The 24,315-nt window shown below is 35.2% G+C and overlaps 1 protein-coding gene across 10 annotated transcripts in view; it reads left to right on the top strand.

The window, feature by feature from the left end:
• ROBO1 (roundabout guidance receptor 1) overlaps positions 1–24,315 on the top strand; it is a 1,295,994-nt gene that overhangs the window by 1,169,026 nt on the left and 102,653 nt on the right. For all 10 annotated transcript variants that reach the window (XM_059885533.1, XM_059885537.1, XM_059885531.1 and 7 more), the window contains 3 exons: positions 4,438–4,558; positions 5,059–5,197; positions 7,642–7,769. In XM_059885533.1, the coding sequence (XP_059741516.1) occupies positions 4,438–4,558; positions 5,059–5,197; positions 7,642–7,769 (388 nt within the window). The remainder of the gene's footprint in view (positions 1–4,437; positions 4,559–5,058; positions 5,198–7,641; positions 7,770–24,315) is intronic.

Genomic DNA, 24,315 nt, shown 5'->3' with positions numbered 1-24,315 from the left:
TGAATTGTTTAAGGATGATACCTGGTGCTATAATTCACAGCCTCTCTGCTCATTTACTTTGCAAAGCAATGTGAAAACATGATAAAGAATCATTTTTCAGAAAAAATATTTTCTAAACCTGGGTGCTTTAAAACTGCCACTCATATTAACCCTGCTGTTGTCTTTACTACTGTAAATGAATATTTCTGAGCCTTTAATCTTTCAGAAAATTGTAAAAATTAAGTACTTCCCAATTTCCCATAGGTATAATGACACCTATTTGTGTCTTCTATGTATTATTTAAACATATTTCTCTTCTAGCATTCCAAGTCAGTGTTCTTTTAATCCATTGTTAGGATCTATTTTAAAAATAGTATTTATAGTGAGAAACACAGATTTTGAATGCAACATCTACTTAAGGAAATGAGATAAATTATATGACAGTTTGGTGGTTAGCAATTTGAAATCGTCTTTGAAGCCCTTAATATAATTAGTGGTTTCGTTTTTGGTCTGCTGAATTCAAGTCACATTAGGTTAATGTAATTAAAAGCAGAAAAGATTTTGTGTAGCTGAACTAGTTAATTAGCCCCAGTTGGTTTAGTATGTTAACCTAGAGGTGTACGGATAACATTGTGGGGGTGATGCCTGAAAAAAAAATTCCTGTGTAACAGATACTGCAAATCATCTGACTTGCTTTAGGGTAGAAAATGAAGACATACCAAGAAGTTCATTTTAAGTTCATCTTTATTTCTGATTTTAAGCACTGATTGCAGGGTAAGCTGTATATGCCGTAGAATAACCAGACAAAAACCTTAATTTACTTTCTAAAAGAAAGCTTGCTTCTCTGTGTGCAGAGATAATGTTCCTTCTTGTATTCTGGAAATAAGAATTCTGATTGTAGTTTTTTTTGTGCTCACCAGAAAAAAAATATGAAATGGTTCTCTCCACTTTTGTTTGACAAGCTACATCTTATTCCTGAGTTTTCTATATAATCTTGTTAGTAAACAACACAATAAAGGAGATGAAAGCATTCTATAAGGGATTTTCAATGACTTCAGAGAAGTCTTTAAGTACTAGGAGAGAAGGCTTTTACCCCTAAGGAAAAAATCATTTATAGCTTCTTAAAGGCAAAATGCTAGTATATAAGAATCTCACATATCAAATACATTGAGGTATTCCTTACCTTAATGTCACTATTTTTTTTTTAACCTGAGACTGATTCTGAAGAAAAATATAAAGCGTAAAGTTATTTGAAACTTAAAAATTTTTTCGCCATCTCCTCCTTTCTCCTCCTCTGGCTCCTTCCCCAAAAGGAGCAACACCACTGGGAAGCTTTTGTTTTCATCTAGTATGTAGATAGCTGAGGCCCCTCCTTTAAGCGCTGTCTAGAGCTTATGGAAATGTGGGCTTCTAATGTGGTTACTACTGAGGGCTGGTTAGGTAGATGGTAATGAGGAAGAGAGACCTCTGCTTGGATTTTTGACACAGGCTAGATGCCAGCATATTGTCTGAAAGCTTAACACGTTCTGCATCTCCACTACCCGGATTATGTTAATTGAAGTAGTCCTGCTGCAGTGCAATGTTTAATATTGTGTCTGTTCATTATACAAACTCGTTTTTGATAGGTTTACAGTTCGGCTGTCAGATCCAGCTGCAGGAAGAAATCTGCCAAGAAATATTTCTTAGCTTGTTTTAAATAGTGCTATTTTCACAGTTATAGTATTTTGTATGTGTTAGAAGACGTATTTTCCTTTCTCTGAAGAGAGAGGAAATGTCAATTTTTGGTTTTACAAAGGGGCACTAAGATTTAGAATATACAAAGTCACCTTTTACAATCAATATTTTTATATGACTCAACATAAAATGGTGATGGTTAACAGTAGGTTACTGTTTAAAAGCGATATGTTATATTTGATTGGGGTTACAGCACTAGGTTTTTGTTTTTTTTTTTCTATTCTTTTGCTTATTGAAAAGAAGAGGTCACCATGCAGTCTACATTTGTGACCATAGAGACTAGAATTATGGCTTTTGGTTTGATCTGTTTCAATTCAGCCATTGACATAATGCCAAAATTAGTTTGAACTTATGGAAATTGAAGACTGTCATTTTCATCCATTATTTTTTCTGTTTCTGTTTTCGGTACCTTTTTTGTTTCTTCCTTCACTTTTGTCAATTTCTGTCTCTATTATCTCAAGGAAAAAAGTTTCTCCCAGTTTTAGTGAGGTTTGTTTGATTTTCCATTTAATTTGTAATGTTCATTTTGGGCTATTTAACCCTTATTATCTGTGAGTATAGGGTGGAATGTAGGATTTTATAATGAAAATGTCTTGTTGATGGGATAGAAGTTATGTAGGAGCATTTATACTGATCTGGGGAGTCTTCTCACTGCTTTTTTCAGATAGAATAAGCATTTATAATATTATTTAATTTTAATCCCTCCCTCCTTTTGTCATTTTAATTCAGCATTTATCTTTAGGTCAGAGCCAAGTCTTCAGAACAAGGCTTGTGAGCCTCAGCACTATTGACATTCTGGGTGTGTGATAATATTCTTTATGTGATGGACTCCTGTGTATTGTAGTATATCGTTGAATTGAAAATGCAGCTTATACAAAAGCATATATCACATGATTTTTCTTTAGTAAAAGTGTGTGTGATGTATCTTTTATATCTCTATATCCATATCTACTCATCTATACTGAGAGAGAGGGAGGGACAAAAGAAAAATGTTCACGAAGTATTGACAGTAGTTAACTTTTGGAAGGTTTTTTTTTTTTCATGTGACATTTATTTGTTAGTTTTATTCTGTTTGAGAATTTAGGTAAGTATATATGAAAAGAATAATTCTGTCATTAACATATCTTGTAACTGCTAAAAACATTTATAAAAATGCTTCATTAAATAATACACTAATTTTATCTACAAAAGCCATTTGCATTCATCAAGAATCTTTCAGGTGACTATGCAGACGTTTTTCTAAGCATGAAGGACAGAATCGTGAATGATGTAGAGAAAAGTTACAAGAAGGTTCTCAAAATGATACCTGGAGAATCATGATCTTTTTTTAAATAAAAGGACTCAAAAAAATCAAGTTCTAAAGCCCCCCAAATTAAAATCACTTTGTTAATATTTGATTTTTCCTAATACATACGGATTTGGTTACAATCTCTAGTTTGGGGTATATGAATCGAAATGAAGCAATTTAGGCATTTCAAAACAGTGTGACGTCCACCGTTATAAGGTAGGAAACTCCTGGTGTAGGATGAAAAACAAAATTCTATTTGAATGGTTCCTTCCTTCCTTCCTCCCTTCCTCCCCTCCTTGCTTGCTTTCTTCAATTTTTTTGTTTCCTCCTTTGTTTAATCTGTAGACTATACAGAATAACTTTGAGATCAAAACCTCCATAAACAAACATTCTGGAAGTTCTCCTGACAAAACTTTTCTAAGGTTCAGAGCTTTATAGATATTCTTGGTTAACTGGACTCCACTCCCCACCAAAAGCATATTAAATTAAGTAAATAGTTCAATTTCCTCATCCCAATCTTAATTCATGATTAGCTTCAGCCTATTTACTGTACTGTAAGTCAGCTTATATTTGTAATTAATTCTTCTTCAAGTAATTAAGTGTTCAAGAGTGTACCCAAATGAATTTCCAGATGATTTATTGGGATCTGTTCAGTCTCTGCCTCCTAAGTCCCTAAGAAACTGTTGGGCAGAAATAAAATCTATGTTTTTTAGGACATGTCAGTTTCTGCAATGTTTTGGAAATTAAGATATATTCCTTTAAAGCAACTCTGGCAAGTTAAGTAATGAGAAATAGTTTTGTTTCCACATCTTATAATACTAGAATATGGTTCTTGAAATTACTTATAGCTAATATGTATTTGCATATTAATTATAGTCACATAGTATTAAGAATTTCCCAAACAGCGCAGTCCTACTATATAGCATAGGGAACTGTATTCAATATCCTGTGATAAACCATAATGAAAAAAATATATAAAAAAGAATGTACATATATTTATAGCTGAATCATTTTGCTATACAGCAGAAATTAACACAGTATTATAAATCAAATATACATGAATTTAAAAAATTTCCCTTTTTCTTTTTTCCACTTATTAACCAAATTGCTTATGCAATTTTTTGGTTTTCCTTTAATTAAATAATATGAAAGAACCCAGCCCGTCTGGAAACAGAAATTTCTAGTTATACAGAATATAATACTGTTACAAGAAATGTAGGTAAGGAAATATTTTGCCTCTTTTATATGGTACCTTTGGAATAAATTCTGTTTAAAATTATTACCTATAAATATGGCGAATACTACACATCAGCTTTTTTATTTGATTTAGGCTTTCTTTGCATGCTTAGAAAGTTGACTTCACTTACAAAGACGCCCGTCATATAAAAATTACTAAAGCAATTTTAATGATATTCATGTGAAAATTTTTTTTTAAGATACGAGGAGGAAAGCTCATGATTACTTACACCCGCAAAAGTGATGCAGGCAAATATGTTTGTGTTGGTACCAACATGGTTGGGGAGCGTGAGAGTGAAGTAGCAGAGCTCACTGTGTTAGGTAAGTACAGTTTTATTTGACTGGCTTAACTGTAAAGTGAATCTCTTATTATTATTTAGTACATTTATGCAGCAGTCTGCCTGCCAATGCAGGAGATGCGGGTTTGATTCTTGGGTGAGGAAGATCCTCTAGAGAAGGAAGTGGCAACCCACTCCAGTATTCTTTCCTGGAGAATCCCATGGACAAAGGGCTAGTGTCCTTGGGGTCACAAAGAGTCAGACATGACTGAGCGACTAAACAACACCAAGGGAAAAAGAAATGGCCTTTTCTAGAAGGTAAACAAGTATTTGGGGAATGGAAAAAAGACAGATGAAATTAGTAAAGCAGCCTTAAATAAAGTAGCCGAGACATAGAAAGACAAATAGGAGGAGACACCACACCAAGAGAGAAGTGGGGAACTCTGTGGAATACTTTTTTTAAATTCTAAATCTGCTCTTCAATAACATCCAAAATGGCTTTAAGTTTCTGTATTTTTTTGAGATGACTTTTTCTAATTTTAGAGAGACCATCCTTTGTGAAGAGACCTAGTAACTTGGCAGTCACTGTGGATGACAGTGCGGAATTTAAATGTGAGGCCCGAGGTGACCCCGTGCCCACCGTACGATGGAGGAAAGATGATGGGGAACTGCCCAAGTCCAGGTATGAATGAGATTTTAATGATGGGATTCATCTACCCGGAATTTCTGTGGTTCTCATCTGACCACTGTTCACATATAAGCCACTAGAATGGTTTTCTCTGGACTCTTTGATCTCCTTGGACCAGACACAGTAACAGAGATAATTAGAATCAGAAGGTTGCCATGCTTTCTCTGAGAGTTTCAGATAAAACTGTACGTTCATGACCCCAACATGCCCAGGAACCCTTGTAAGATGTGCTGTTCCTTAAACAGTTTTCTCTTTGTCCAGACAGACTACAGTTAATACCAGTGTCTTACATGGGAGCAGGTAGGGAAGGGAGGTACAGCATTATAGATATAACTATGAACCAATTAAAAAGCAGACTTCCTTTTCCTTGGCTACAGTATCACCAGGGAATGGTAGAAGAGGTCAAAGTTTCTTGGTATCTGTCAAATCCTTAAATTGCCTAGAAGCAGAGATACACTCCCAGCCTTAGGGAATGAGGTAATGAAATGAAACTTTCAGGCACTGTCTTGAGGTTGTCATCTCTCCTGTGGCCATTCATTCACCAAACATACCTTGAGCCCCTATTAGGTTTGCAGGTTACAGCAATGGTTTAGATAAAGCTTCTGTTGTCAGTGAACTCACCAAAGGAGACATGTATGGATAGATTCAGAGTAACATAGCAAACCTTTTTATTGCATAAAGGTAGACCTGTGGGAGCAGAAAATCAGGAGAGAGTTCTCAAAGGGAAGTGACAGAGAAGCAATGTCTTGAAAAACATATCAACTTGATAAACAGAAAGAGGAGAAGAATATTCAGGAAAAGAGATATCATAAAACGACACAAATCTAAGAATGCTTTGTGTGGTGGAAAGTTAGCGTGGCAGCACATGGGGCCTGGGGCAAAGATATGGGAAATCAGGCTGGAGACAGAGAGGCTGAATTCACAAGACTTTGTATGGATTAAAGGATTTTTATATATATACTTGATGAGCCAAGAGAGACATTACTATGAACCCGATTGCTTTTTGGAGAAAATAAAATTTTTAGCATTAGGGCTATCACATCAATGGGGGTGAGGCCAGTGGCTGGGTCACCATTGTTGTCCAGATAAGAGATGTGAACTGCCTGAATGGGGAGATAAGATGGAAATAGGATAGGGGTCCATTATCAAGACCAAACTGATGAATTGAATGATTTGTTACATATAGGGAACTGGTGAAGGAAGACAGGTAGATTGTGTTAGGAGAGGGAGTTGTTTTATGTGCTAGGGTAAGAAAAGAAAATTTTATATAACATATTAAATAGTAGGTGTCTGTGGGATATAATGTCTAATTACTAGTCAATATAATGAATTTGAACTTACATAAAATAGGAGCTAGAAATATTTGTGTAGTCGATCAATATAACCTACTGGATAGTTTAACTCAGGGATTTCATGTAGAGTAAAAAGAATATTAAAGTGAAATTTCAAGGGACATCCAAAATTTAAGAAAAAGGAAAATGAGACAAGGCAAGAGAATTCTAGTATGAGACTGTCTGGGTACAAATACCAACTCTGCCATTAAAATAGCTGAAGAACAAAGCCAGTTTACCTTACCTTCCTATGTCTCAGTTTTCTCATCTGCCAAATGGAGATGAGCCTAATACTTTATAAGTTGTTATAAGAATTTTAAAATAGAAAACCTACAGAAGACTTAAATTCTGACATATAATTTATTTAAATAAATAAGAATTTATTTAATGATCACCTAAATTTTACTCTGAGTACAGGAGCTTGACGAAAGAACTGAATAAGTGCCAACTTTGCCCAAAAATATTCTGTTAAAAAGTAGCTTAATGAAATATCATATGTTAACGCATATGTATGGAATCTAGAAAGATGATACTGATGAATCTATTTGCAGGGCAGCAATGGAGATACAGATGTAGAGAACAGATTTATGGCTGCATAAGTGGGAAGGAGGGAGAAGGTGGGATATATGGAGAGAGTTATATGGAAAGATATACATTACCATATGTAAAATAGATAGCCAATGGGAATTTGCTGTATGACTCAGGGAACTCAAAAGGGGGCTCTCTGTAACAACCTAGATGGGTGGAATGAGGAGGGATGTGGGAGGGAGGTTGAAGAGGGAGGAGACATAGGTATACCTGTGGTTGATTCATGTTGATGTTTGGCAGAAACCAATACAATATTGTAAAATAATTATCCTTCAACTAAAAATAAATAAGCTTTATTTTTAAAAAGTAGTGTAATATTTTTGCCCCTGTGAATATAAAAAAATGCTCATTTCTATGTGCATGCTTACATAGAGGATTGCCACATTATTTACCTTTTGCTTTAAATTTTCTGAAGAGAATATTGCATGTGAGTTGATGTCTAAATATGCCACAATTGTAACGATGGGATTCTTCAAGTAGAAGCTTACTTAACTGTGCTTTCTTTTGTTATGTCACTAGATATGAAATCAGAGATGATCATACCTTGAAAATTCGGAAGGTGACAGCTGGTGACATGGGGTCATACACTTGTGTTGCAGAAAACATGGTTGGAAAAGCTGAAGCATCAGCCACTCTGACGGTCCAAGGTAAGATCTAGCGAACGTTTTTGAGATTGACTTATAATATGAGATACAACATTGATATTTTAGAATATGATAAATTAGTTTGTATAAATTATAGACTTTAAATAGTGCTATGTATATTTTATTTCAAACATATTTAAAGGAAATTATTGTTTTGCTTTGGGAGCCCTATAAGTGTTTGTTACAGGGGAAGTACAAGAGCTTTTTCGTCTTGGGCAAGTAGAGGAAGAGAATGTGCTTCAATCTCTGGGTCTTCAAACATAGAGCTTTAATTAAATGACAGTATTGCCAAAAAAATTTGATCTTTAAATGGAAATAAATCTACTGTTCCTTTAGGTCATGCACTTTCAAGTGTCTGTTCAGAACAAAAAGGTGAAAAGATTGTTTCCTTCTAGAATGTAAGATGCATCCACAGAGTAGGGTCTTTTGCAGTCTTTATCTGTGCACACAGCGCCTGTGACTTAACAGACACTCAGTAAATATTTGTTGAGTGAATGAATCACGTTTGTAGTTTGCTAATTTTGATGAAGATTTATTATTTGGTGTGATGTGAACCAAAATGGATGCCATATTCTACAAGTTTTTGAACGTCAAAGTCATGTCTGTAACTGCTATGCAGAAATGGTTCTGTTAACTCCTTTGAGTCCATAATTTCATATGTTTTTTTCACTCTCATAATATCTTTTTCCCTCTTCCATGATGTCATGCTGATTATTTCTTACTATATCTTATCTGAGAACCTTCTTTTTTTTTTTTTTTAGGGACATTATTTATTGTGGAATTTGAGAGACAGTGACCTTTAAAGAACTTTGTGTTGATGAAAAAAAATCCATATTTTGACAAGTATATAGAGTAAAAAGGGATTTTGGCCATAAACCACTTAGCTTGTTTCTGAGTATGACATTAGCAACACTTGCTCTGTCATCATTTCTGAGCACTGTCTCCTCTAAGGCTATTATGAAGAAAAAAGTGCCTTTTGAGGGAGTGCTTCTACTGTGGGCTTTCTACAAAAGAGCCTTGTGGGCTTTTTACACTAGGAAAAAAAAAAAAAGAATAAAGAATATTTCCTTCCTGTCTCTAAAGCCATTATGTCCCACTTTGGGGTTTTCAGCTCAACCTCATAAAAACAAAAGAAAAAAAAGAGAAAAGATCAAGAACAAACATTGAATTTCTAGGGCCTAGACTCCTTCTCTTTAATCTAAGTTAGATTTGAACTCCACATAAGACTAAAACTGCAAGGAAAAAAAAAAGCCCTTTGCATTTAGAAAAAGCATAAATTTAAGAGATGTCAAGTTCAAGTTCAAAAGCCCTCCAGAGGGAGTGAAAGTAGCCCAGGATGAATACAAGACATGAAAAGGTGTGTCTATCTCCAGGCAGTGGTGACAGGGAGTTTGACTGTCTGTTACATTAGTCAAAGAAATGTTTCACTTTATAAAGTCCTTTACCTTGGGAATTTGATGCTTTTATAAATAATGGCTGTTCTTCTGTGTCTATAGTAGACATTGAAATCAAAATAGAGTTTCTTCCTGCAATCTTATACTCAATTCCAAAGTTAATTCAGCCTTAAGTTGTCCATATGGAATTTGTGTTCCTAAGCCTGGATTTCAGTGAAAACTGGGGTAGAAATGATCAAATCCAAAATTACTTAAGGAATTTAGAAGTTCTTATTTCAACTGCATAGGGTTTTTTTTTTAATAAACTTATGAAATATCTGTATATTGTTGAGAAGTTATTATCTTATTCAAGTATTAAAATATGTGCATTACAATACAGCTAGAATAATATGCACAAATGTGCAAGAAAGTAAAATGATCACCAACAGCAAAAGATAACTAAGGAGTAGAAACAAAGGAAAGTTTTCAAGGGTATCTTGAAAAGCTGTATATGTATTTTTTTTTCCCTTGAGATTAAATGAAGAAAAACACTAGTTACTGCAAAGGAAACTAATCAAAAAATGAATTCATTTGACAGCAGGAAACAGTTATGAGAAGTTTAGTAGCATAGTTGTTTTTGATTTCTGTATTTTATTTGTGGTTCACTTTTAAAAGGCACTATTGGAGTCAGTATGAGCTTAAAAATAACCTTTTCCTTTCCTCATTCCAAATGCAATAAATATTTAATTTTTAGAATTGATGTTGAGCAATAGATCCTTGTGCTCCAGGCAGAAGTTTTGGGGAAAAAAAGTTTCTTAAGTAAGGATGAGCATTTGATTTTCCATCCCCAGTACACTTATAATTGGTTCTAACATTTTAAAATTAACCCTGATTGAAGAATTACTTGCTTTTTTGATTTTTTTCTTTGAAATCTCAATTCTGCTCTTTTAGAGACCTTATCTGTGTATTTCCTTAAATATTCCATTCTCAACTCGTGATTTCTTTGACTTTTCTATTATGCACTCTTCAGTGCTTAACATGGTACTAGGCATCTAGTAGACACGTTATATAATGCTTGTTACAATTTGAAATAGGCATTTGAACTCCAACAAGAATTCTACTGGAGTGGTAGAAGTTTCACAGGGATGTCCCAGGGGAAATTCAACATCTTCTGGTGACTTTGATTCTGAGTGCCAACAGTAGGTTCCATTAAATCATATTTGAAGAGCTTGTCATCTGTGACGACTGCCTGGTGGTCTGTGTTTGAAAGGAGCAAAGTAAAACCTGGGGCTTGACAGGGTTTCCTAAACTTAGATGAAGTTTGTTATCTGAGCTTATCTGAAATATCTCATCATATATATCTGAGCTTATCTGAAGCTTATTAAATATCCAGGTTATTAGGCATGCCCCTTTGAGAACCTGATTTAATAGATCTTCGTTGGGGCACAGAAACTTGTTTTTATTTTTTGTTTTCATGCAAGCTCATCAGTCCTTGTAATGAGAAGTTATCGGATGAACTTACAGAAAGAATAAAGGGCTTTAAAAATTACTCTAGAGTTCGGGAATTACCAGAGCTGGAAGAAGTACATTACAAAGAATTGTGTAGTGAAGAGTATAGACGTTGGAGTCAGATGGAATGTTGTTGAATCTTATTTCTGTCGTTTACCTAATGTGTGACCTAGAAAAAGTTATTTACATTTCTTGAGTCTTAGTTGCTCCATGTATAAAAAGTGGACAGTAATACCAACCTCACAGCATTTTTCAAGTATTCAATTAGATTATACATATAAAAAGCTTAACATATTGTGTGTTACAAAGTGTTTTATAAGTAAGGAGCATTGTACTATACAAGTGTTATTGTTAGTGATAGCTTCATTGTTTAATTTTAATAATATTAGTTATTTCATAAGAAAAATAATAATGTTCAGATAATTCTAGACACTTCTTCCTTTGCAATTGTAAATGAGAAATCTAAAGTAATATAATCATGATAATTTATTATGTAACACATTATTAAAACTCTTCTCAAATATAAATCATTACATTTTTATAAAAAAAAAAAAAAACTTTGACTTTTAAACTTAATGTGCTGGATCTTGTTAATGCCATCAAAGGTAGTGCTAGATTTAATGTTGAGGTTATGCAAAATAACTAGATAATTTAATGAAAATTATGACCCTTTGGGAATAGAAATGATTTCAAAAATGATTACATTTCATGTGTAATGGGGTGTTACTGTCATGGAAAAACGTTCAGCAACTCAAAGGATCTGTAGTAATTTGACCTATTGAAAAATTATTAATGTCCATTACATGACCAATAAAAAATGATGAAGTAATGCTGTTTTGAATGATAGCAATAGAAAAGTGTTTCTATTTAATTCTGAGTTAACCAGAAAATTCAGTCAAGCTAAACTTGATATTCTGTCATTTTCTGAAATAATCAAAATATTATTATCTATAGATGTAAATCATCAATATTGTTATATTTATGCCTTGTGTTTGTATGCACCATTTTCCCTCCATCCGGTAATAACATTTACACACCTCCTCAAGAATTCTATTTGTAAACCTAAAATACACAAACAAATTCAAGCGTCTTTTTAAAGAAATATTGTGTCAATTTTGATTGATTATGTTGTTGTTGTTCAGTCACTGAATCATTATTATATTTGCATTTTAATGTCAACAAGTGTTAAGATTGCTGTCATGGTAGAAATGAATTATCTTCTAAACTAGTGTTGCATATTGCACAATGGCCCCATCTTTTAAGGAAATAGATATATAATGTGGTATATATAACCATTTTATAGGTTGTGACATACCTATAAAATGTAAAGTCCAACTGGAACAGAATAGATGCAGAGAGGCACCCAGCCAAGTTTTTAAACAGTGTGCCATTGAAACTGTTGAAATATATGCCTCTGGTTGGTGTTTTGAGAATGGTTGTGGGTTTGTTTTATGTAATTTTACTATCTTAACCTACACCTATTAGGCCTTTATTAGATGTGCGCCAGGTGGGCCTTGAGATTCTTCATCATGTGAAATTACATGATGGTCAACCTGTTTTCCTACTTGTTTTCATTTTTGAATAAATTCATAGTTAATGTAAAAAGTGGGTACATTTGTTTCTTTGTTGAAAGTAGCCTTTTAGAAAATCATGATGGTTGCCCCTTCAAGACACTTATAGAAAAATAAGGGAAGAAAAATAACTTTATTTAGCACTTCTAGTAATGGAAAAATATTTAAAATTTGGATTTATGATGGCAATCATATCTATAGCTTTTTAAATAATTCCATGTTTTGAAGCATGCTCTGTTGAAAGAAAGATAGTTGATAAAACCTCAAGAGTTTTAACTCCAAATTTCTCCCATTTCCAAGTTTGTCCTCCACCCTAAGATTTTTTTACAGTTCTTTGGTTCAGTGATATTCATTGCTTAAACAGGGTAAAGTCGATGGCATTATTAATCTTTCCACTCCCTTTGCTACTTCACAGATAAAGCAGCTCTTATTACTGTCACAATTTCATTGACAAAGTAAATTTGTGACTCTCTATCACCAGAGTGATCGTATTCCCATTGCTGTGTCTGTCACAGGAAACCGAAATGAAAAAGAACTTCCATATACCAGCCATTTCCCAAGCAATCACATGTTATCTCTGCTGACTTGAACCATTAAGAAAATCTAATCCCATTTTGTATGTCTTTCTTACAATAGGCACTAAAAGACATACAGTCCTTCATTTCCCTGTAGCCCTGAGTGCTGGGCCAGTCAGACACCGGAAGCTGGACGTTCAGTTCACACCCCACTGCACTCTCCACAGGCCTCTCACAGGGACCAGTTAGTCTTTGAAGCTTAAGAAACAGTTGCTTTCTCTGCCCTTTCAGCAATAGCTCTGTTAAAAGAAAAGGCAGATGCCACACATCTCTAAACCAGGTGATGCTCTGTAACCAGACAAATGGGATTTCTGTGAAACTCCAGCTCTTTTCCTATAAGTGCTTGTCCATTTGTCTTCCCTTGATGTGAAATTGCTCCATTCTCTCCATTTCATCACCTGTTTTATTATTTTATTATTTTTTTTTTAGTTCTAAAATATGGTATCATGAATGATGTTGCTATCTCTTTAAATGTATTCTTGGCATACAATAGGAATGTTCACATGAATCATCACAAGGATGCGCATTCTATTCTGTCCTGAAGAAATATTATTTTGTCTGATGTTTCCCATAAGTATTCTGCCTTCCATGCAATGAAGGAGCAGAGCGCTTCTTCGTTAGAATTGATTATCCACTGACACCCTCTGGAACGCTGAGCCTTGAAGCCTAAGATTGACTGGGACCAGAGAGACACAATGGCAAAAAAAAAAAAAAAAAAAGACCAGTGCAGTCTTTTTGCTGATTTTATTGCTACTGATGGAATGTTTCCTAGAGCTCCTCTTTTTGCTGCTGGTGAACTCTGTGCCTCAAAACAAAAACAGAAAACCTTTGCTGAAATATCTTGGGCACTACAGTCTATGACTGACCCCTATTTAACACCCCAATGAATTGGGAATTGAACCATAGTTATGATTTTCAGTAAAACAAGAAGGAACTCTCAGGTTTGCCTAAGCTTTTAAGATTCTCCTTACCCAGTGTGGGAGTATTAATTCAGAGGAAATAGTAGTGATGCAGTGAACACAGGTGCAGATGAGCCGTAAGAAGCTGAATTTTTCCATATTCTTCATTTCAGCTGGTGGAAATGCAACATGCAGATACACAGTAGTAGGCAGCTTAGGTGTTGGTGGGGTCATGCTTTACTCTTCCATATCTCAAATGTCAGTCACCTTAAAATCTTATTTATTTTGCTTTTTAAATATCTGTCAACACCTTTCGTATCTTCTTATCACTGCTTTATTATCTCTTGCCCAGTGAAACTATTAACATCTAACCAGTTTCTTTGCCTCCATCTTGTCTCATAGAATCCATCTTCCACACAACAGGTACGTTGACGTGAAACACAGATTGAGTAATATTAGTTCCATCCATAAAACATAGTCATGCTTCCCATCTCTAATGATAGGATTCAAAATACTTCAATACTGCTCTGCCTAGCTACTTAGTCCTCTCTGGTTCCTGACTTCAGGGTAGTAGTATTATATTGTTCACATTTTTTTTTTCATGTAAATGTCACCATGTCCATTATGTCTGGGCTTTTCTTTTCCTAAGTCTTGGTCTAAAATGCCCTGCCCCCATTGACCTATCTTCTACATCTTCTATCTGTAATTACTTCCGTAATTCTTCTGTAACTACTCCTGTCCGTCGACACAGCTTAGGTAGGCATGTTCCAGAAAGCTCTGCAGACAGTCCTCACCCCAGTATCAGGCTAGGGATACGTGTTCATGGATGCATTGGATTCTGTTGCCACCCTTATTGCATTTCAATATCTGCTCAGTTGACTGTGAGTTCCTTGGAGATTCAGTTCAGTCGCTCGGTCGTGTCCGACTCTTTGCGACCCCAACAATCACAGCACGCCAGGCCTCCCTGTCCATCACCAGCTCCTGGAGTTCACTCAGACTCACGTCCATCGAGTCAGTGATACCATCCAGCCATCTCATCCTCTGTCGTCCCCTTCTCCTCCCGCCCCCAATCCCTCCCAGCATCAGAGTCTTTTGCAATGAGTCAACTCTGCACATGAGGTGGCCAAAGTACTGGAGTTTCAGCTTTAGAATCATTCCTTCTAAAGAAATCCCAGGGCTGATCTCCTTCAGAATGGACCAGTTGGATCTCCTTGCAGTCCAAGGGACTCTCAAGAGTCTTCTCCAACACCACAGTTCAAAAGCATCAATTCTTCAGCACTCAGCTTTCTTCATAGTCCAACTCTCACATCCATACATGACCACTGGAAAAATCATAGCCTTGACTAGACGGACCTTTGTTGGCAAAGTAATGTCTCTGCTTTTGAATATGCTATCTAGGTTGGTCATAACTTTCCTTCCAAGGAGTAAGTGTCTTTTAATTTCATGGCTGCAGTCACCATCTGCAGTGATTTTGGAGCCCCAAAAAAGTAAAGTCTGACACTGTTTCCCCATCTATTTGCCATGAAGTGATGGGACAAGATGCCATGATCTTCAGAGCTTTAAGCCAACTTTTTCACTCTTCTTTCACTTTCATCAAGAGGCTTTCTAGTTCCTCTTCACTTTCTGCCATAAGGGTGGTGTCATCTGCATATCTGAGGTTATTGATATTTCTCCCGGAAATCTTGATTCCAACTTGTGCTTCTTCCAGCCCAATGTTTCTCATGATGTACTTTGCATAGAAGTTAAATAAGCAGGATGACAATATACAGCCTTGACGTACTCCTTTTCCTATTTGGAACCAGTCTGTTGTTCCATGTCCAGTTCTAATTGTTGCTTCTTGAACTGCATACAGGTTTCTCAAGAGGCAGGTCAGGTGATCTGGTATTCCCATCTCTTTCAGAATTTTCCAAAGTTTATTGTGATCCACACAGTCAAAGGCTTTGGCATAGTCAATAAAGCAGAAATAGATGTTTTTCTGGAACTCTCTTGCTTTTTCGATGATCCAGCGGATGTTGGCAATTTGATCTCTGGTTCCTCTGCCTTTTCTAAAACCAGCTTGAACAACTGGAAGTTCACGTATTGCTGAAGCCTGCTGTGGAGAATTTTGAGCATTACTTTACTAGCGTGTGAGGTGAATGCGGTAGTTTGAGCATTCTTTGGCATTGCCTTTCTTTGGGATTGGAATGATAACTGACTTTTTCCAGTCCTGTTGCCACTGCTGAGTTTTCCAAATTTGCTGGCAGATTGAGTGCAGCACTTTCACAGCATCATCATTCAGGATTTGAAATAGCTCAACTGGAATTCCATCACCTCCACTAGCTTGGTTCATAGTGATGCTTTCTAAGGCCCACTTGACTTCACATTCCAGGATGTCTGGCTCTAGGTCAGTGATCACACCATCGTGATTATCTTGGTCATGAAGATCTTTTTTGTATAGTTCTTCTGTGTATTCCTGCCACCTCTTCTTAATATCTTCAGCTTAATATCTTCCTTGCAGGTACACTTTGTTTACTTTGCCTTCTTAGTCTCATTGCTTATTGCAGTCTTAGGAGCATCACTGATGTTCATGTACCATTCTCTGTCTGAGCCAATCAAGGACTGCCCCACAAGTCAGTTAACTTCTTTGAGTCAGTGTTCTCATCTGTTGAAAAGAAAGTGAATGTACATGGACTGTAAACATCAAACATGATAGAAAGTTTAAAAAACAATTAAGAAAATAAAAGCAGTCTCATAAAAGTGGTTTATGGTTAAAAGCTTTTGCACAACAAAGGAAACTCTAAGCAAGGTGAAACGACAGCCTTCAGAATGGGAGAAAATAATAGCAAATGAAGCACCTGACAAAGAACTAATCTCAAAAATATACAAGCAACTCCTGAAGCTCAATTCCAGAAAAATAAACGACCCAATCAAAAAGTGGGCCAAAGAACTAAACAGACATTTCTCCAAAGAAGACATACAGATGGCTAACGAACACGTGAAAAGATACTCAACATCACTCATTATCAGAGAAATGCAAATCAAAACCACAATGAGGTACCATTTCATGCCAGTCAGAATGGCTGCTATCCAAAAGTCTACAAGCAATAAATGCTGAAGAGGGTGTGGAGAAATGGGAACCCTCTTACACTGTTGGTGGGAATGCAAACTAGTACAACCACTATGGAGAACAGTGTGGAGATTCCTTAAAAAACTGGAAATAGAACTGCCTTATGATCTAGCAATCCTACTGCTGGGCATACACACCGAGGAAACCAGAATTGAAAGAGACACGTGTACCCCAATGTTCATCACAGCACTGTTTATAATAGCCAGGACATGGAAGCAACCTAGATGTCCATCAGCAGACGAATGGATAAGAAAGCTGTGGTCCATATACACAATGGAGTATTACTCAGCCATTAAAAAGAATAAATTTGAATCAGTTCTAATGAGGTGGATGAAACTGGAGCCTATTATACAGAGCGAAGTAAGGCAGAAAGAAAACACCAATACAGTATACTAATGCATATATATGGAATTTAGAAAGATGGTAATGGTAACCCTGTATGTGAGACAGCAAAAGAGACACAGATGTATAGAACAGTCTTTTGGACTCTGTGGGAGAGGGAGAGGGAGGATGATTAGGGAGAATGGCATTGAAACATGTATAATATCATATATGAAAGGAATCGCCAGTCCAGGTTCGATGCATAATACAGGATGCTTGGGGCTGGTGCACTGGGATGACCCAGAAGGATGATATGGGGAGGGAGGTGGGAGGGGCATGCAGGATGGGAAACATGTGTACACCCGTGGTGGATTCATGTTGATGTATGCCAAAACCAATACAATATTGTAAAGTAATTAGCCTCCAAATAAATAAATAAATTTATATTTAAAAAAAGTGGTTTATGGGTTATGAATTGCTTATGCAAAAGTGGTGGTGGTTATGGTTATTTTTCTCATCTTCTTCCAAAACACCTTAAAACCCATTAGAATCCCAGTAATATTTATTTTGACCATAGAGATTTGAAAGTTTTTTATAGCTGATTGATGCATAGTTTGGTAATTGTTTTGCTTGTATGCAATTATAATTTTCTTTGGTTCTTTAATACTGAGACCGGTCTGTCAAAATCAGTCCTCAATATTTGTTGGACTGTGTTTTAGGGACATATTTTTGCTGCTGCTTTAGGAAAATTCTGTAGGGTAGAACTAATAACACACTCTTTTCTGACACACATATGGATTCAAAAGCTGAATATAGAAGAAATGAAATCTCTGATTCTTAGGTTTCTCATCTGTAAAATGGGAGTGAGAATGTCTTCCTCATAGGACTTTGTGGAAATTAATGAGCTAATATGAAATGGTAGCACACTGTGAAGCATTGAAATGCTCAATAAAAGAAGCAATAAAGATGGTATGAAGAAGGAATAGAAAGAGAAAGAGGTCATTCCAGCGACGTGTCTTCATATGTGTCAGAATCAGGACTGCATGTAGCTTTCGTGCCCTTTAGGTGCCTGTCACTGGCTGTATGAAGAGATTAAAGTCAGAGTCATACGTGCACCTCCATCACTTTACACAGATACACTTTACACGGTAAACACTTTTAAGTAAAAAATGACTATCAAGTCTTCTGTAACTGTGGTTTTAAAAAAAATGTCAATTCTTATTCTAGTTGCTTCAGGAAACAGAAAATAAGTTAGATACACACAAAAAATTCTACATTTAGTTTAAAATGTTTTTTGTTTTTATTAATTGTGTGTATTTGATGTACATTTGAGACCCAAATAGTTTTTTTTTTAAACAGATCCATAATTAACATGACTCCCTTTGATCTTTAAACATAATTATTTCCCCCCCTAATATGTTCAATGCTGCTAAATTTCCTGCTGAAATAAATAATACTCCATTCATTGCTTCTTCCATAGTTATAATCCATATATTGGAACAATTGAGTTAATTAGAGTTAAAAATCATTTGATAGATGGTCTCCAGTAATAACTACTATATAATTTAAAACTTTAACAGTCTCAAAAATGGATCAGAAGTACAGATTTAAAACAAATGCACATTTGTGCATTGAACCTTTTCTAAGATGTGAAATAACAGCTTTGAAGATTACCAAACCGCATGTGAATCTTACACAATATCGCATGTTGTATGTCTGGCCTTTTTTTTACTGGACCACTATATAATTATTTCAGGATGTAAAATTAAAATTTGAGTAGAAATAAAACAATGTAGTTGATTGTGGATTTTATTGCCAGTAGTGAGGGATAAACTTCTATAAACTTGCATTCAAAAACAAACTCTAGAGAAAAGAAAGGCCTTTTTGTAAGTTTGTGGTTCCCATAAACAGGCTTCACCATGTTTAGCTTTTTATCAGCACATGAGATCTGATTGAGTTTAAGAGTCATATTGCTTTTTAGAGCTGGTATAATATCTAAAGAGAAAAGAAGTAAGAGAGAAAAAACTGGACCCTTCAGTTCTGAATTCCCTTTCTTTGATGTTGACTTCATTTAAATCATTTGTTGGAACACTTTGCTTAAATTGCTGATTTCAGAAAAGCTGGCAGTATAATAGTACATTGTTTCTGACCAATAAGGTGGTTATTTGAGTCAGAGCCAAAACTAACAGTGTCAGAGGGCCTTTTTTGCAGGTTCAAGTCAGGTTTACTATAATCCAAGATTGTTGTTAAGGACTGTGAGTTCACTACTTGAAATGGTAAATAAAATATTTCAGATTAAAAAAAAACCCCAAAACTGTGAGTTCAACATTTTGAGGAAACACATATTATGAGGCCCTCTAAGTTTTACCTGATGAATTTAAGAAGCTTGATATGTGTGAGACATGTTTGCCACGGTCTGACAAGAGATGGCAGGCTGGTTCTTTGGGGAATGATTCTTCATGACACGTGGCAGTAAGCCACAAAGGCCCGGTAAAGTCAGTGGTACTAGAGTAAACAGCACTTCAGGGCTTCAGGGAATGGGATACACACACACACACACTCACACACACACACAGAGTGTTTTATATGTATGTGTGTGTGTGTATATATATATATATATATTTACCACCTCCTATTATATGTATTGCTACTCTTAATGTTGAACTCAATACTTATTCAGAATACCCCCCTTATGGGATTTGTTGTGGCTTTTTGTGTTGTTGCTGTTAGTTGCTTTGTAGTTAAAAATAATGTTTTAAGAAAATTTAACTGAAGATTTGAGGAGCTAATGAGAAAGAAATGATTTGTGGTTATACGAAGAAAACCCCCAAAGACAATGTGTGATTGAAGACTTTTAAAGAGTCAGTATTGCCAGCTGAGCTCTTTGTGAACAGGCTGAAAGTGGACTGCTAAGAGCCAAGAGGTTTAATGAAGTCCCACTACAGAATTTAACAAGAGAATGATTTGTGAGAATGGCTTCCCCTCTCCTAACTGTTCTGATCCGGTGGCATAAATAGGATGCTGAGCTCCACTCCTGCTGTTTTTTTTTTTTTTTTTTTAAATGGTATTTGATTTGATTGAGACTCAGTAGCATTATGGCCTATGATTCTTTTCCTTTATTTTTTTTTTTTTTGGTAGAAAGGATAAAGTAAAGAGCTTCTTGTGTTCTTATAGCCTTTCAGAGATAGCCATTTTGACTCTAATGACTGCTGAAGATGTGACATTCCCTTAGATTTCTTTGATTTACTCATGAAGGTTTTGGGTTGCTTTCAGTTATTTCACACAAATTGATATAAATCTTGAAAATTATTCAAAAGAAAAAGCAATTCTCCACATAACCTTCCTATAGAGAACTTGAAACACTATCTTACTTTTTTTTTTTTTTTTTGCCAAGCAAGTATTTGAAGAAATAAGTAGAGCAGTCAGGTACAAGAAATAATTGGTACATAATGTGATTCTGTGACAAATACGGACACAGCACCACACTAGTAAACAGCACATCATGGATCTTCCATTGTGTTATGAGCTTTACTGGAATTTATTCATCTACATAACAGTGGATACATCTTTCTCATTGCTCAATTATATAGATGGATGACTTCGTAACCATCTTTAGAAACCTACATTCTGAAATAATGAAAGCAACCTGGAAAGATGTAACTGAGTTGTGTGAATCTGAAGCATCTGCATTACTCAGCCTGAGAATGAAATTTGAAAAAGTAGATTAGTCTCTTGCTCTAGTCATTTATGGGTAGCTCATTTTAAAACATTAAATTCATTACCAACAATCTTACATAACTTTAAGATGTGAAATTATGTTGTGATTTTGTGAATAGTGTAAAAAAATCCTAAGTTAATTTACATTGATATATTTATTCTGTTTTATCCAGAATTACTAGGACATAAATGATTGAGGTAACTCATTGTTTAAGAGAGAATAATCATAAAGAGAATGATTTTAGACTGTTTGACATTAAGGACAGCCTTTTCTTGTGATAAACCTGGATAAATTAAATATGCAAGATAATTGAAAATTATGGCTTATCAATGCATCTATATGTATCAAATTTTATTATTTGCTTGCTATCATTTTAAATATTTTATAGGTATACACAGAATGAATAATGATGCTGAACAGTATTCATCCTTACAGATTCACAAATCATTTCTATATATTCCAAACATTAGGGTCATCACTAGAATAGTTACATTATACAGCAACTGGTGTCCTCTGAGCCTTATTTCAACAATTTAAAATGCAATATGCTTCTTTTTATTTCATTTTTTAAAAGATTTTGTATTAATTAAAAATTACTACCTATTAATATCTTACATAAAGTTTGCAAAACTGATTAAAACACCATGAGCATTTTAATTGCTTTTAAACTGTTATACTCTCTACTTGATAAATAATGTGCCAGTATAAACACACCTATGGAAAATACTAAAATAAGTATAAGACAAAATGTAGCTGAGTAATTGCTTTATAGCAAAATTATGAGAGTAAGAAAATATTTCAATGGTTGTTAAAGTTAGCTTTAGCTGTAGGGCATTTATTTTGTGGGTCAGTGTTATTAGGAGAAAATTTAGAGTACTGCACAATTAAAACTGATAGATATGGCATTTTAAACCAGAAGGGAAAGAGACACGTGTACCCCAATGTTCATCGCAGCACTGTTTATAATAGCCAGGACATGGAAGCAACCTAGATGTCCATCAGCAGATGAATGGATAAGAAAGCTGTGGTCCATATACACAATGGAGTATTACTCAGCCATTAAAAAGAATACATTTGAATCAGTTCTAATGAGGTGGATGAAACTGGAGCCTATTATAGAGAGTGAAGTAAGCCAGAAGGAAAAACATAAATACAGTATACTAACGCATATATATGGAATTTAGAAAGATGGTAACAATAACCTGGTGTACGGGACAGCAAAAGAGACACTGATGTATAGAACAGTCTTATGGACTCTGTGGGAGAGGGAGAGGGTGGGAAGATTTGGGAGGGTGACATTGAAACATGTAGAATATCATGTAAGAAACGAGTTGCCAGTCCAGGTTCGATGCGCGATACTGGATGCTTGGGGCTGGTGCAGTGGGATGACCCAGAGGGATGGTATGGGGAGGGAGGAGGGAGGAGAGTTCAGGATGGGGAACACATGTATGCCTGTGGCGGATTCATCTTGATATTTGGCAAAACTAATACAATTATGTAAAGTTTAAAAATAAAATAAAATTAAAATACTTATGATTATAAAAAAAAAAAAGGTACTTTTAAAAAGTTGATGTTGTGGATGACAGAAGAGCCATTTCAAACAGTGTTCTTTTTAGATCATTAGTAAAGAGATTGAGGGGTGGGTGGCTCAGACAGTAAAGCGCCTGTCTACAATGCGGGAGACCCGGGTTCAATCCCTGGGTCGGGAAGATCCCCTGGAGAAGGAAATGGCACCCCACTCCAGTACTATCGCCTGGAAAATCCCATAGACAGAAGAGCCTGGTAGGCTGCAGTCCATGGGGTCGCTAAGAGTCAGACACGACTGAGCGACTTCACTTTCACTTGTGTTTTTACTTAGGCTTTTTATTCCCCCCAATGAATAAATACTAAATGAATAAATATAATTGATAATAAGTAAATTTGACCTGATTTAGGCTTATTGGAAATAATGATAAGTTACATAATTTCTGTACTGGATTGTTGAGATATTGAATACTAGACAAGGATGAGGTCTCTTTTTTACTTAAGAAAGAACTGAGGTCAGAGTTGTTTTTATAATGTATAGCAAACTGAACATATACATTTGATACTTGGTTGCATACATTTGACGTTCACAGTAGTTATCTTAAAAGGTTACATCACATCATTTTGCAGAGATGGAATTGGCTGTTTGGACATTGTTCTTTTTTAATGAGAAAATAGAATATAACATGAGTCATTTCCTCTCCCAAAACCTTTTTATGTGTGTTAAACATGCCCATATGTGACACAGAATAATTATGTATGCATGTTAATTTCATATATTAATATAAAGAATATTCATTTAAATAATGTCTTTTCTGTTAAGGTATAATTAGTTTTAGGTGTACAATATAATGATTCTATATTTATATACATTGCAAAGTGATCAGCACAATATGTCTAGTTATCCATCACCATATATAGTTAGAAATTTTCTCCTGGTGATGAGAACTTCTAAGATTTACTCTCTTAGCAACTTTCAAGAATGCAGTAGTATATTAGTAAATATATTCCCTCTATTGTACATTATATCTTCCATTATAAAATTTATTTATTTACTATAACTTGGAATTTGTAACTTTTGACCTCTTTCATCCATTCCACGTCCCCCTCACCCTCAACTTAGGCAATCATCAATCTGTTCTCTGTATCTATAAACTTGTTTTGTTTTATTTTTTGTTTTAAATTCCACATATGAGTGAGGTCATATAGTATTTTTCTTCCTCTGCCTGACTTATTTCAATTAGCATAATACCTTCAGGGTCCATCCATGTCATCTCAGATTACAGGATATCCTTTTTGTGGCTTTATAGTATTCCATTGTGTATGTATGTATTTATTTAGCTAATCAGTTTATATTTCTTTATCCGTTCATCCAGTAATGGACATTTAGATTTTTTCTAAGTCTTGATTATTGTAAATAATTCTGCAATGAACATAGGGTGTGTGTGTGTGTGTGTGTGTGTGTGTGTATATATATATATATATATATAAATTAGTGTTTTTGTTTGCTTTGCATGAATACCCAAGAGTGGAACTGCTGGATCATATGGAAGTTTTATTTTTAATTTTTTGAGGACCCTCTATATTGTTTTCCATAGTGGCCTCACGCATTTACATTCTCACTAATACACAAAGTATACTATTTTCTCCACATCCTTGTCAACATTCCTATTTCTTGTTTTTTGTTTGTTTATTTAATATTCACTTATTTATATGGCTGCATGGAGTCTTAGTTGCAGTATGCAGAATCTTTAGTTGTGGCCTGTGAACTCTTAGTTGCAGCATGTAGAATCTAGTTTCCTAACGAAGGATTGAACCCAGGCCCCCTGCATTGGGAGTGTATACTCTTAGCCACAGAGAAGTCCCTCTTGTCTTTTTAATTATAGCTATTCTAATATATGTGAGGTGATATCCTATTGTGCTTTTGATTTGCATTTCCTTCAGGGTTAGTGA

This window comes from Bos taurus, chromosome 1 (genome assembly GCF_002263795.3).
Source record: "Bos taurus isolate L1 Dominette 01449 registration number 42190680 breed Hereford chromosome 1, ARS-UCD2.0, whole genome shotgun sequence".
Classification (NCBI taxonomy): Eukaryota; Metazoa; Chordata; class Mammalia; order Artiodactyla; family Bovidae; genus Bos; species Bos taurus.
This window is presented reverse-complemented; position numbering and strand designations above follow the sequence as displayed.